Raw genomic sequence first — 13,290 nt, forward strand, 5'->3', positions numbered from 1 at the left:
GTAAGTTATTCATCATTCTCAATGTCCAACCCAAACACTCCAATAAGTCACTAAACGTGTGGAAGTGCACGTGTCAGGTGGACTGAAAAAGTTGGATGCACTTTTCCTCCTGTGTTTTTAGTCAAAATGATGTAAACACATGTTGAGTTTTATCACTCTAATCCTTTACGTGCATATATATATATATATATATATATATATATATATATATATATATATATATTCTGTACTGACAAACGTCTGCATTGGTTATTAAGGGCATGTGTGTTTTTCTTGAAAAACCCCTTGACCTCTGCAGACTGTTTTATTTCCATGTGATCTTGCCGACTTCCCCCGGGCCACCTCTGATGAAATTGGCCGGTAGAAGTGTCACATTGTGATCGCATGTGAGACTAGCCTCGGTCTTTATTTAGCCTGGCATATCACCACGTCACAAGATCTCTGTCCACATAAATAAGGGCATGCTGCTCTATTGTCAAGGAAATGAAAGGAGCCAGTGTTTGGGGAAACCAGAAATTGAATTGGCAATTGGATGCATTTGCTTTGATAGATTTACCAGAAGTCATCAGATATTTGTGTAACTGAAAATAGCCTTTAACACTACACGTAAGATTAGTTTAAAAATAAATGTATTTCCATTATTTGTGAAATATATCAGCAAAATTAAGTTATGATCATTCAGGCACTGGGAATTGTATATTAAATGCTAAAACTGTAAGAGCTGCTGTTCTGATAAAGTACATTAATCTAAAATTATTGGTCTTTTCATTAACGAGAGCAAAATGTCACAACTATACAGTAAGTTACATTTTGCACAATTCAGAGGAAGTAATGTTTTTAACACCCTTAAGGACAAATGTGTGTTCGGTGCTCAGAGGCACGGATGTTGTTTAGCATTACGCAAATAGGGAAGTGCTGTGTGTGTGCGCGTGCATGTTTCCCTTTCGCCCTCCCTCTCCTTCCCCTGCTGACCAAATTAAATGGACAGTGCATCAGACTCTTTTCTGCTCCCATTAGTCCTTCACTGTTCTTTCACCCCAGTCGACCGCTCACCCGTGGGTCACGATTCCAGTATTTCTTTTTTTGGGATGCGCTGTACTCGTGGCTGTTCGAGTGACGTTTGGTATCTTCTAGGAACCGCAAAGTGCCCTTAAAGAGGAGAGTCTGCTGTGCCTCGGTGTCCCGGGGGCCACGATGGGAGGGACGCCGTCGGTGCCGGACGTCTTGGAGGAGACGCTGGACGTGCCGTCGACTATCAGTGGTAGGGATCCCCGCGGGTTTCTTTCAGGTTGTCACCCTAAATATGCACAGACGGCTTGTCTCAGTCGTGCTGGAAGACGGGTCACCCATACACCGATCTTACTCAATTAAATAATTGAGTGTAGCTTAAGCTTGGCCAATAGTCCCATCTCATTAATGATTGAGTTGGGTCACATGTTCCTGTGTTGGACCATATGCATGTGTAAATAAAAGGGGACAATAATCTCCCAGCTTGTGTGTTGCAAGGTTTTGAAAGTGGCATTTGACCAGAGGTGCCTTGGAGCAGGTTCCGCCATAACAACGAGTAATTTAACCTAGTGAGACAATATAATGCAGTGACTAAAGGGTGGACGGTTATCATCTTGGTCTCATGTGCAGAGACATCTGAAGATGAGCAGCCGCGATACTGGATCAGGAGGACATATGCTACCTGTGGCAGAAATCCATGACTCTATTAGGATTCCAAGTAAAGGGAGAAGTCAGAGGAAACTTTGTGCATAATGCATCGTCCATTTCGATTTGAAATATCCGGTTTCTTAATTGAGCCCGATCCGATTTTAGGTCTAAGAATTGCAGATTTGAGTTGAGCTTTTAACACACGCGCAATATTCCTCAGCCATTTGCACACAAATACCAATTCAGAAGTTTGCTTGACAACTGGTTTCATGAGGCTATTGGTTCCTTCTTTGGTCAAGTTAAAGCTGCCAAACCTTCCAGACATTACGGCGATCTACAGTCACCACACTTGAAACCCAGTTGTATCTTGTGCATCATGTTCTTCAGGCAGAGAGCGACACGTTGCGTGCATACATCTATTGTACCAGTATTGGGTAATATGACCGGTAACTAGTGTAAAACATGCCAGATTCTCCAAGAGAGTCACAATAATTGAGTTTTGTTGTTGGCAGGATCAGTTTTCTGGCCTTTTCAGAAAAGGGAAGGAGGCGCGGGGTTTTTAACTTTTTTGCCCTTCATTGATTGATAAATTGAATAATGCCACTTAACGTAAAAATGCTTAATCATCACCACTTAGTACTTTTTTAAAGTTTAATTGGGGAATGCGATTGTGTGATGATGAACCCGGTGGGATAAAGTTAATGTGATTTGCCTTCCCGGATGGCAGCAGTCTTCGTTTTGTCCCAGACGGCAGTAACTTTATAAAAAAAGGATGAAAGCCAGCGATGCCACAGAAGCTCCTCCTGTCTGCTACTGAAGCAATTAAAAGCAACACGAAAGCTGTTGTGAAGCTGTTTTTGTTTCCCCAGCATTGCGGTTTCCCAGATGACTGTTCCCTGCTTTCCTTTTTAATATTTGCCCACGTGTTTGAAGGCACACTAAATAATAGCATCATTCATAATGTCAAAATGTGTCCAACATCTGGGCTCATGTATTGAAGAAAAGTCAAGTCATCAGTTTCTCCAAAAAGACAAAGTGAGTTTGTAGCTGTTTTGGGTGAGATGTTATCAGATTGTCAGCACATTAACTCTGACACCACAGACTGACATTAGGTGTTTTTAAATTGGAATAAATCCCACATTCATACTTGCTTATTGCCTATGATTAGCTACGGGGGGAGGGGGGTGATGTCATCCCTCCGCCCCTCTCTTCCTGCGATAAACACGGAGCAGACATGAAGCGAGATAAACAATTAGAACTCACAAGAGCAAACGCAGTCGCTCCGTATGGGAAGAAAGCGCGCGAGTACGAAGCCTGCAGGGATGTGACCATGTCTCTTCTGGAGTTGGTTCAGGAGGGTCAAGAGGTGTTGAGTGGGCTGCTTCACAGTCTGTCCGCGTCCATCGGCCTGTTGACCCGACACGCGCGCGGCGGGACCTTTGGACCAAAAGGTTAGTGTGGCAGAGCGTCCTGGTCCGTGGCGTCCGTTATTAAAACCAAGGTGACGGGACAGGATGTCCTATCGCCTCAAACATAACAGAGGAACTTGCGCTTTAGTTAACTGCGGATTCCACCGTAGGACTTTGGTAGTTTGGGCGACATTATCTCTGTTAAATGGACGGATTATTTGATGTATTTCCGGCGTAATCTGGGTCCCTGAACGTCGCCCTCTGAGGCGTTTGACCTCTGTGACTGATTGCATGATAGACGCCTGGCGAGTGGCTCATTGACGCTTTTGGGTCATTGTACACCAGTTAATCGGCAGACAGACGGAAACTGATTTTAGAAAGACGAGCAGTCTGGTACTTCACCATGTCGGCCATCCTCTGTTGTGTCCGTTGACCAGAGAGAGCGGAAACGGAAGCATGAACGCTCGCAGGCGAGCAGCCGGGGTGAGCGTCCCCGTGTGACCTGCTGTTCTACCTTCTGGGGAACCTTCTGAGCTGTTCGGTAAATGAGTCATTTCAGGGTCGCTGGGCAAGTTCGATTGTTTGAAAAGAATCGTTTTTGTAAAAAATCCCGTTGTCGATGCAACTTTCTCACAAGGCCAGAAACCAGAAGGGTCAGAGGTCAATCTCTGTTTGTAGACGTTATGGGAGGATGATTGAGTGCTGGAGCGTCTCTGTAAAAACTCTGTGAAATGCGTACTTCTAAAATAACAGTAGTTGTGCTATTAAAGGCTTTCACTTTAAGGAGGGAAGTCGGAGATGCTGACAGCTAATTCTTTGCTTGACTATGAACCCATTTATGTAAAGGACTCTTTATCTTCAGTGTCGACGATCTTGTTTTACAAACAAGGATCTTAAAGTTTTAAGAGCATGTTATTTCAGGGAGGCAGCACTACGGGACATTTAGGATAAAGGTTGCACGAGTGTGTGTTTGGTGGTGTCTTTGGCAATGAATAAGAATAAAGGTACGTCAATTTGTACACCGCCAGGGGAGGGGCGGAGGAGCGGTGTCGTCGCTCCATAACTTTCACAGGTGTGTGTGTGTGTGTGTGTGTGTGTTTGCACGAGAGACACGCAGGGAGGGTTTGGAAATCACAAATGAGGAGAGCAGGACGAGGCGGAACGATCCTCTGCTTTTCACATCGGGTGAGGAGCGGACGCAGGGGCGGCATGGAGGGAGGCGCGGGGAGGCGGGGACGTGCGGGAGAGAGGTTCACCCGCATCTGTCTGGAGGAGATGGAGAGCTACTACAGATGTACACAGTGCTGTCAACGGCTGCATCGTGAGTTCGACGTGTGTGTGTGTGTGTCGGTGAGCGTTAACCGCGGGGTGTGTCCGCCAAGGAGAGCGCTCGTGTTGGCATGGAAACGTTGACAGGTCCAAGACAGAGCTCTTTTTTTTTCTTTTTCTTTTGTGCATAATCTCTCACATTCATTGCCCCGAATATGATTTCAGGTCTTGGGATGTGTCTGTTTTTCCAATTCCCTGTAGATGAGTTCAGTTTCCTTTTTATAAAAAAAAAAGGCCATCTCTTCTACCGAGAAGCAAAAGCATTCATTGCATCACAAAGAGCAACAAACTGCTGTGTGCGCTGACCTTTGAACCCGCCTGCTTGCATAGTCAGCGGGGCAACGACGGCGCCGACGATGCTTCCTGTTTGGAAGGCGTTTTTACAACATGTGATTATTAGATCAAGTGTCAACAACAATCGGTACAGCTGTTGACTCAACGTTATCTTCATACTCTGTGAAGCTGGGGGGGATTATAGTATGCTACATCCTTATTTACTCAGGGAGGTTCAATAAAGGGTGGAGTAAACATCTACCTGCCTGAGCGAGATGGTGTAGTCTCACAGATGTCTGAAGACTGACAGCTCGATGATTTTTAGATCAGGGACGATTCAGCTCTATTCTGGTCTGTTTCCTGTTGGCTTTGGTCTGTATTTAGAGAGGACGTGTGTATTTTTAGCGAGAGCCGCTCTGGAAACGTTCTGTAACGGAGACGGCAGCGGCCGTTCTCCTCCTCGCTGTTGCTTCATCCAACTCGTTTAATCATTTTCCAAAATGTCGATGATAAGTTTTGTTTGGAGTCCGCTGCTGTGACTTCCTCTGGTGTTTCCCTGAATGATGATCCATCGTGACTTTGTCTCCCCCCTCGTGCCTCAAAGCTGCCTCTTTCACAATCTTCTCATGATCGTCTTTCCCGTGACAGCCCTCTCTGTTTGACACATGCAGATGAAATAACAGCTCATCATCCGAGCGGTGAGAGACACAACATGCACTTCGTCTTCCCACAACTTCCCCTTCGCCAACCGAGTCAGCCAGGGTTGATGGCGATTACATGCCCCAACGGGTAGATTATTGTAACGAAGAGTCGGATCGCGTGGATTGACTTTTGCTGCACAATTGATTTTAGCTTTTTGCTTCCACACTCCTTGGGGTATCACAGCTGGTCTGCGGCCGGTTGATTGCTGGCACACTTTGTCAAGACCTCGATTCAAGTCGTCCACTCGTTCACACCTTTCACTCCTCCTCCTCCGGCCTTGTGTGTCACCCAATTGGTCTTTTCCTGTTCCCGACAGTCGACAGCTGACAGTGTTTGATCCGGCAGCCGAAGTGCTCCAAAGTGTTTGTTTTTTTCTTTACTGACCCAGACTACGATAGGGGGGGGGGGGGCCTCAAATAAATAATTACGCTGCTAGTTATTTTAGCTGTAGTCTGAACCACATCCCTCAAATACACACACGCACCGGTCTGTTTTACATCCCGTAAACACATGCTGAAGTCTGCTCCGCATCCTATATAAACACACACACACACACACACACGCGTGTCACGTTGACGTTGGAGTCGTCTGGCTGATAGTCGTGCTAAATCCTACATGCTGAAGACAATGCGCTGGGTTTCTTGAAGCTGATCGTCATTGACACTCTCAGTGTACCAGAAATGAAGTGTGAGAGTGTTCAGGGTGTGACTGTAAATCAGCCACCCGTGGAGGGCAAACTGGCTGCTGTCAGAGCCGCTGGACCATAGGTCAGCAGAGACAGGAAATGAACCATTATGAAGCCTTTGCCATTTCCTGTCGCCCAGCCAACGTGCTTTATCATCTAAATCAGACAGTATGTAAACACACACAGTCACACAGTCAGCGTTGCTTTTTCAAATAAGCCAGAGACGACTCGCTGACAACGCCCGTTGCCATAAACAGATCATTTTAAATCCCGTCTGCTTGAACGATTGAATCTCTTCATTTATTGATAATCTTATCTCAGACTAGACAGAGCGATTCATCTTTAATCTTACACTTAATCTGACAAGAATTGTTTTTCATCTCCCCATCCCTAATCTCACTCCTCCTCTCCATTTCGGCCCACTACGAACCCATATTTGGTCCATATTTACAAAACCGCTATAAAATATATTTGTATTGCACCATTCTAAGTAATGTTGCGTTACATTTAATGATGTTTGTAGACTCGAATGCCTTTTTTTATTTAAAATTTTTAAAGAGGAACCACAAAGAGACCGGGAACAAGAAGAGCATGTGATAATACGTGCTGTACTTAACCAGTTTAAGGTTAAACAGTCATGAAGTAAAGGGAACCTGCTGACCTTCTATCGATCCCACAATGCACCTCACCTGCAGTGTGTCGTAAAGTTTTACTGCTGACTTACTCTCTGAATTAATGTTGCACCCGTACGTTAAAAACAATACCATTTTGCACGCAGTAAATACATTATTGATGACATTTGTTAAGGGTTCAAAAAGTGGGTAGATGGTAGATGAAAGTAGATGGTAAAAAAGGAAACCATACAGTTCTTCATCATGTGTTCAGTGCCGAGTAAAGAAAGGGGGTATCGAGTCAACATAATTCATGTGGCACTTAAACAGAAGTGAGTATTGTAATGTTTTACTTTGATTTCATTTGTTTCATTTTGTTTCAAATTGGATACCTTCAGTTGTTTGTGTAAAAGTATATCCAACAGCTCTTCGCTTTTACTTAATTAAATGGAAAGCAAAGTTATGTTTGACGCCTCCCCCTTTCTTTGCTGATTCAAAAAATGATCGGAACCGTGACTCGTGATCCGTGAGCCAAACCGTGAGGTTTGTAGTCCGTAATGCACCCTTAATGCACACTGCAATTTATTTATTTTGAGTGAAGCACTAATTCCAGAGCACACCGACCAGGCCATCTTGCAGCAGTGAAAAGACAAACAGACACAACCACACCTTGTGTGCGTTTTTAAATGTCAGAGTTTGCTAAACTTCACAGTTTAAACAGTTGGATGAGACGAGGGAAACTCCTGAGGAAGTCAAATGTGAGGAGCCGCTGTCTTCCCCGCAACGAAAGATCGGCCCACTGCGTTTTTTGTGAAGTGACTTCCTGAGGCGTCTATTCAGCAGCTCCTCGCTGCACCGCTGCGTGTGGCACACTGGGTCCCCCTGCTGTCTTCACCGGCCTTCTGTGTGTTTGTGTGTGTTTCGTGTTCGTGAGAAAGAGGCCTCCGTTCCCTCCGGCATCAACATGAGTACCCACTTTGTGTAGGTTCTCCATTAACCCGAGTTGGCGCTTTTATTCCACTTCTCTGCCAGAGAGACGGACACACAATGCACCTCTAACAAGTTGATATTGGCTGAAAGATCCTTTTTGGTCTCGGCTTTTAGAACCACGCTGAGAGCACAATGTTAAAAACAACTGCATCGATGCACTAATCTAATTCATTAACTAAATGTCAACAATGGAGAGAGATTAAACTAAATAGGATGCTAATGAGTATTAATAGCAGCTACTGTCCCTGCAGAGGGCTCAAAGCCTTGCAGTGAAAACGCAGACATGTGAAACTGGAGGCGGGTCATGTGAAGCTCCTCCTCGCTGGCTGGTACAGATGGGGAGGGGGAGGTGTGTGTGTGTGTGTGTGTGTGTGCGCGTGTGTGGGCTGCGCTGTGCTCTGACAGCTCAGTAAGCGGCTGAAGTCCTCTGCCGCGGCGGAATGGACCGCATGAGCTGCCGCCGCGATGTCCTCTGACTGAGTGTGTGTGTGTGTGTGAGTGTGTTCGACTGCGTGTGCAGGGGGGCATGCGTGTACCGGCAAAACGATGGCTCTGACCCGGGTGTCTCAACTCTGCCACGATATCACCAGGCTGTGGCTGCAACTGAAGATGATGACAGGTAAATAGTGTCTTGAGGAAGAACTGGGCTGTTGATGTTGTTGGAGCACGTTTCTTTTGAATATGAGTATTCATCAGGTGCTCTCATATATACTGTACATATATATCTATAGGTATGTGTGTGTGTGTGTGTTGTGCACGGACTTGCACTTTTTAAAAGGGATTTAGTGTGAGTTCTGTGCCTTCCTTGTCCTGGTACCGGCTGTACCACGGGTTTTGTGATGCGGGAGCTTGTCGGCCTTCCCCTTTTGGGTCAGTCACATTTTACAATCACAAGACTCACTGTGACTCTTTTCCAATCTGTAAAACGTCCGTCCCCCCCCCCCCCCCCCTCTCCTTATCCATACAGCATGTTGGACACACTCAAGTCATCACCACTGTTACAAGCGTCGTTAAAAGGACTCCCGTATGAATGATCCGAACGATTGGGCGCCACCGGACTTTGTTTCCCACATTGATTCCGTCTCGTCGTGCAGAGATGCTTCCTCGGCCGACGGCATTAGCGTCCATCAGACGGTTACGTAACCTAATGTGAGGAGCTCCTCAGACTCCAACTGTGGCTTGAGCCTTATGTTACTGTGAGGTCTTACAGTCTGCGCGCACACACACACACACACAGCGGAGAGCCTGCTGGCTGCCTGTTGATCACATTGGTCCCGTTAACTCGGCGTATTTCCTCCAGTCAGTCGGCGTTGGGACAAAACCCTTTTGAGGGCTGAAAAGAGTACATCATCATTAAAGGCAAAGGGGGGTGGAGGGGGGGTGATGGCAAGACTCAACAAGTCAAAGATAGTGATTTTTAAGGGAGCAACATGTTTATCAGGCTAGTCCACGGCTCCCGTGACTCCTCACGGTGGAGATGTGACCTGAGGTCCACTTCAAAGGGAGTGAGGGGGGGGCACTGATTGAAAAGGGGCGAAGTCCCATGTTTCCCCTCGTCAAACTTTGGATTCCACATTCCGGGTGGAAGGAGCTTGGACTGTACGAGCGATGCAATACACACTTATCAATGGAAGTGAGCCGAAGCGGCACCAAATCAGATCTCCTCCCCACCGTCCCCCACATGCGAGCTTTTGAGAGAGGGATCGGATCGCTTTCTGCAGACGACTGCTGACCTTTTCATCATGACCTACTCCGCTTCAGCACAGATAAGTTGGTATCAACTTATTGGGATCAAATTACCGTACAAGCCCAGATCGGTTTACTTTTAATTTCCCCTTTTGAGCTTTTAAAGAATCTTACTTTGCGTGAGGTCATTGTGTAAAAGAGCAGTTGTTGGAGTGTGTTTTCCGCAGCTGCAAGTTCCTTTCAGGGCAAGTAGAAACAGAGACCTCCTGGATCCTCTAGTTTGCCTCCCTCTCATTCTCGCTGTCTTCCTCGGTTTTCGCGTCCTCCTTTGTTCTGTACGGTGTAATGAGCGCCGTAGCCCGAGGCCGCTAAAAAAAAAGGCCCGCTGCTCTTTTTTTCCTCACACACTACTGGTCGTGAGCGAGGAAGGGAGGAGGACCTGCTTTTACGTATATGCGCTTTGTAGTTTGCCTCAACAGCTCCCATGTGTTTAGCTGAAGCAGGAATTTGACATTTCCTGCTGACCTTCTATCGATCCCACAATGCACCTCACCTGCAGTGTGTCATAAAGTTTTACTGCTGACCCACTCCCTGAATTAATGTTGCACCCGTACGTTAAACACAATACCATTTTGCACGCATGTAATGTTTGTTAAGGGTTCAAAAAGCCGGGCAGGAAGTAGATGGTAAAAAAGAAGCAGTTCAGAAGCAGGAATTTTACATTTTGACAACCAGTGTAAGCTAATTTGTTCACCTACAGTACTTTGTAGCTTCTTACCGTGCTAAACATTATTAGATGAATTGAGAGTATTCAGAATAAGCAGCCAAATAAATGCCCACACCAAGTGGATTGCACTTTTCTTTACTTTTACATTGTGTGACAGGATATTTTTATGCCTTAATGTATTAATATGTGCTGCGAGGAAGCCCATTAATTTTCTCTTTTTATTGTTAGATTTTGCTGTGTGTGTGTGTTGTGACGGCATCACAGACTGCAGACAGTGGACAGTAGTGTGTTGTTTCGCTGAGGTGATGATGCCACCGTCTATTCAGTAACTCGGGGCTCGCTGCCAGCGACGGAGTCAGGCCCGACGCCGTTGTTGAGGGTTCCTAACCGTTGCGCCGAGTGGAGGAAGAGCACCGGTAACATTTCAATGTTTCGTCTGGATGATTTTCCTCCTCATCCACACTCATTCAAGCAGTGAGGTCAAACAGTGGACACCGACATTAAAGGCTACTGCTGGTCGTCTGACCTAGTTGTTGTTTTGTGTTCTGTGTGTGTTTGTGTGTGTGTGTGTGTGTGTGTGTGTGTGTGTGTGTGAGAGAGAGTCAGATACCCCACAGCAGTGACAGATGGGACTTGAGTAAACCATGATTATAATGCCAGATAATAGCGCTCAGATTCCCTCACACGAGTTCACGTACGCACACACACACACACACACACACACACACACACAGCTGCAGAGCGGTTGGCAAATCCTTGCCTCTCTGTATGCAAATACACACGCCGCAGCTGGCCATCTCTCTGCTGGTATTTGATGCCAACGCAGCAACCTTTGACCCCGCTGCCACACCCTCGCCACACAGACCTCGCTCCTCCAACCCAGTGCCTTCATGTCTACGTTCCGAGTTGCTCCGTTCCATTTGTTGCATACCAGAGCAGCAGATGGAGGAGCAGGAGGTCTCGTTGACGCCCGAGTGCTGGACGCCCGTCTCATGAATGTCTCGACCTTCGACTTTCTTTTTTTTTTTTAATGGCAAAGCATTAGGCGGGATCAATGGCTCAGCTCGCTGGACGTGATCCACATCACACACTTTCCATGGGGCTCCGCTGAAATATTGAGATGGCTATTTTAGACAAAAATATATCGAACAGACTGCTTCAATATGCGGCTACAGCATTGTGTGTGTGTGGGTGTGTTAAATGATTATCACACGGCTCTCGCAGCCCCCCGGTGGCTTTTTAACTTTGACCAGCACGCCTGCGGCCAGTAACCCACGCGGAACAGCTGGCCGCCATCTTTGAAACCACAACGTGTGTTTAGCAATATAAGAACCTGCAGGAACTCGAGCGATGAAGAGGAGGCGCTGTGAGTGAGACAGAAACTGACAACGGTGTGTGTGTGTGTGTGTGTGTGTGTGTGTGTGTGTGTGTGTGTGTGTGTGTGTGTGTGTGTGTGTGTGTGTGTGTGTGTGTGTGTGTGTGTGTGTGTGTGTGTGTGTGTGTGTGTGTGTGTGTGTGTGTGTGTGTGTGTGTGTGTGTGTGTGTGTGTGTGTGAGAGAGATGGACTGCACCTCCAGGGGACTTAATTGGGCCGTTGACTCTCTTTCACCTCCCGGTCCCGACCAAGAGTGCGTTCCACAAATTGAGTTTTTACAAATTGCGTTGCAAAAGAGCGTTGGCTATAATCAAATCCGAACACATGCGCACAGTGTGTGTGCAATCACTCATTTATAGTTTAGTTGTGTGGGGGTGTGAGGAGTCTGTCGGTTCTACCCTCAAACAAACGCTGTGTCCTGCTGGTGTTTTGGACCATAGTGATGTTTGGAGGCCAATACTTAGTTGGACCGATACTGGCCTCATAAGATAAGAGGCCGGAAAATGGACACAAATGTGTACAAGAATGCACTCATTGCTGCAGCTGTCAAACAAACCGCTGATGGCGATTCTTGAAACCCTGTCCGCCTTCTTGTGTATAGTGTGTGTATTTTAGAGTGAGGTGTTGTTCTGCCACCACAGAGAAAACGCACCCGGTACCAACCAGCACCAGGCCAACACATTAAATATGTAGGCATGTGTAAAGAAATCCTGTCCTCCATTTCATCCCATTGAGGCCGAAGCACCTCCATGCTTTTTTCTTCTTCTTGTTTTTCCCTGACTGCCTCACCCCCCCTTCCCCTTTCCTCCTTCCCTCTTCACTATCTTTTCACCTCTAAATCCTCCCTCACACATGCAGACACACACAAACAGGCTTTCAGCTGGAGACACTCGAGAATCTGTGTGATTCAGTCGGCTTTTTTACTTGTTGAGCGACTCGTGTTTAAATCCCGAAAGCAGAAGTGTTTGACGCGTGATATTGCAATATTTGTGGCTTCTTTGAGAGCAGCTTGAAATTGAGCTGAAAGCTGTAATTTCTCTCGTTCTAATGGGCAGAGAGTTTGGTTATGTGTCAGTTTTCCCCTCCGCTAAGCCCCAGGAAGAAAAGGATGAATGAAATGGTGAAGGGGTGTCAGGGCTAGGGGGAAGGGTACAAGGAGGCGGAGGGACATTCTTTGTAGGCCCCCCATAATCACTATTTCTATTTGGCTGCATTGCCCCACTTCCAGTGTGTGCGTGTGTGTGTGTGTTTGCGTCTGTGTGTTGTTTTGTGGGTAAAGGGGTTCACTTGCAGCCCTGGCCGCTATAGTTTAATGTCATTCATCCGACCGAGGACAAAGCGGCGAGTTTTAGGGTTAAAGCGCCAGTGAAAAGCAGCCCGACGCCTGAATGTCTGATATGTGCTCGCCATCCAACCCAACAAGCATGCGCCATTCGTTTCAGCTCGATACAATTGTTGTTCATTGGTTATAAACAGTAGAAACAATAGACACACACTTTTCTTGAAATATTTAAACTGCTTATTTGTTTGAAAGTGGACGCTAAACCACACATGGTTTCAATTGGAAGAGAGGTCTAATCGGCTAACATCAATCAGCTGTGTGTTCCCACCTGTCATTAAATGTTGCCATGGTGACCGTGACTGCTGATTGACTCAATGGTCTGTCGGCTTGTTTGATAGAGACTCAAATGCTGTGATTTCCATCACCGACATTTTTACATTGTGAGAAAGAGTAAGACCTTCCCGCGGATTGGGACAATAGTCAAAGACACACTGTGCTCCAGAGTTTGGGTCTTAACCCCCGCTTACTGCCTGACACACTGAAGTGACAGCTGGCCTCGTCGACA

General features: G+C 46.5%; 1 protein-coding gene across 20 annotated transcripts in view; it reads left to right on the plus strand.

The window, feature by feature from the left end:
• Nucleotides 1-13,290, plus strand: part of mcf2la (mcf.2 cell line derived transforming sequence-like a) — a 31,996-nt gene that overhangs the window by 839 nt on the left and 17,867 nt on the right. For 5 of the 20 annotated variants that reach the window (XM_040197293.2, XM_078099556.1, XM_078099568.1 and 2 more), the window contains exon 2: nucleotides 1,135-1,261. In XM_040197293.2, the coding sequence (XP_040053227.2) occupies nucleotides 1,195-1,261 (67 nt within the window). In that variant the 5' untranslated portion in view covers nucleotides 1,135-1,194. Of the gene's footprint in view, nucleotides 1-941; nucleotides 1,056-1,134; nucleotides 1,262-2,899; nucleotides 3,108-4,247; nucleotides 4,387-7,990; nucleotides 8,275-9,298; nucleotides 9,426-13,290 lie in introns of those variants that run through there. The other 15 variants (XM_040197202.2, XM_078099535.1, XM_078099552.1 and 12 more) reach the window with 8 other exon arrangements.

Source organism: Gasterosteus aculeatus, chromosome 1, assembly GCF_964276395.1.
Source record: "Gasterosteus aculeatus chromosome 1, fGasAcu3.hap1.1, whole genome shotgun sequence".
In the NCBI taxonomy this organism is placed as follows: domain Eukaryota; kingdom Metazoa; phylum Chordata; class Actinopteri; order Perciformes; family Gasterosteidae; genus Gasterosteus; species Gasterosteus aculeatus.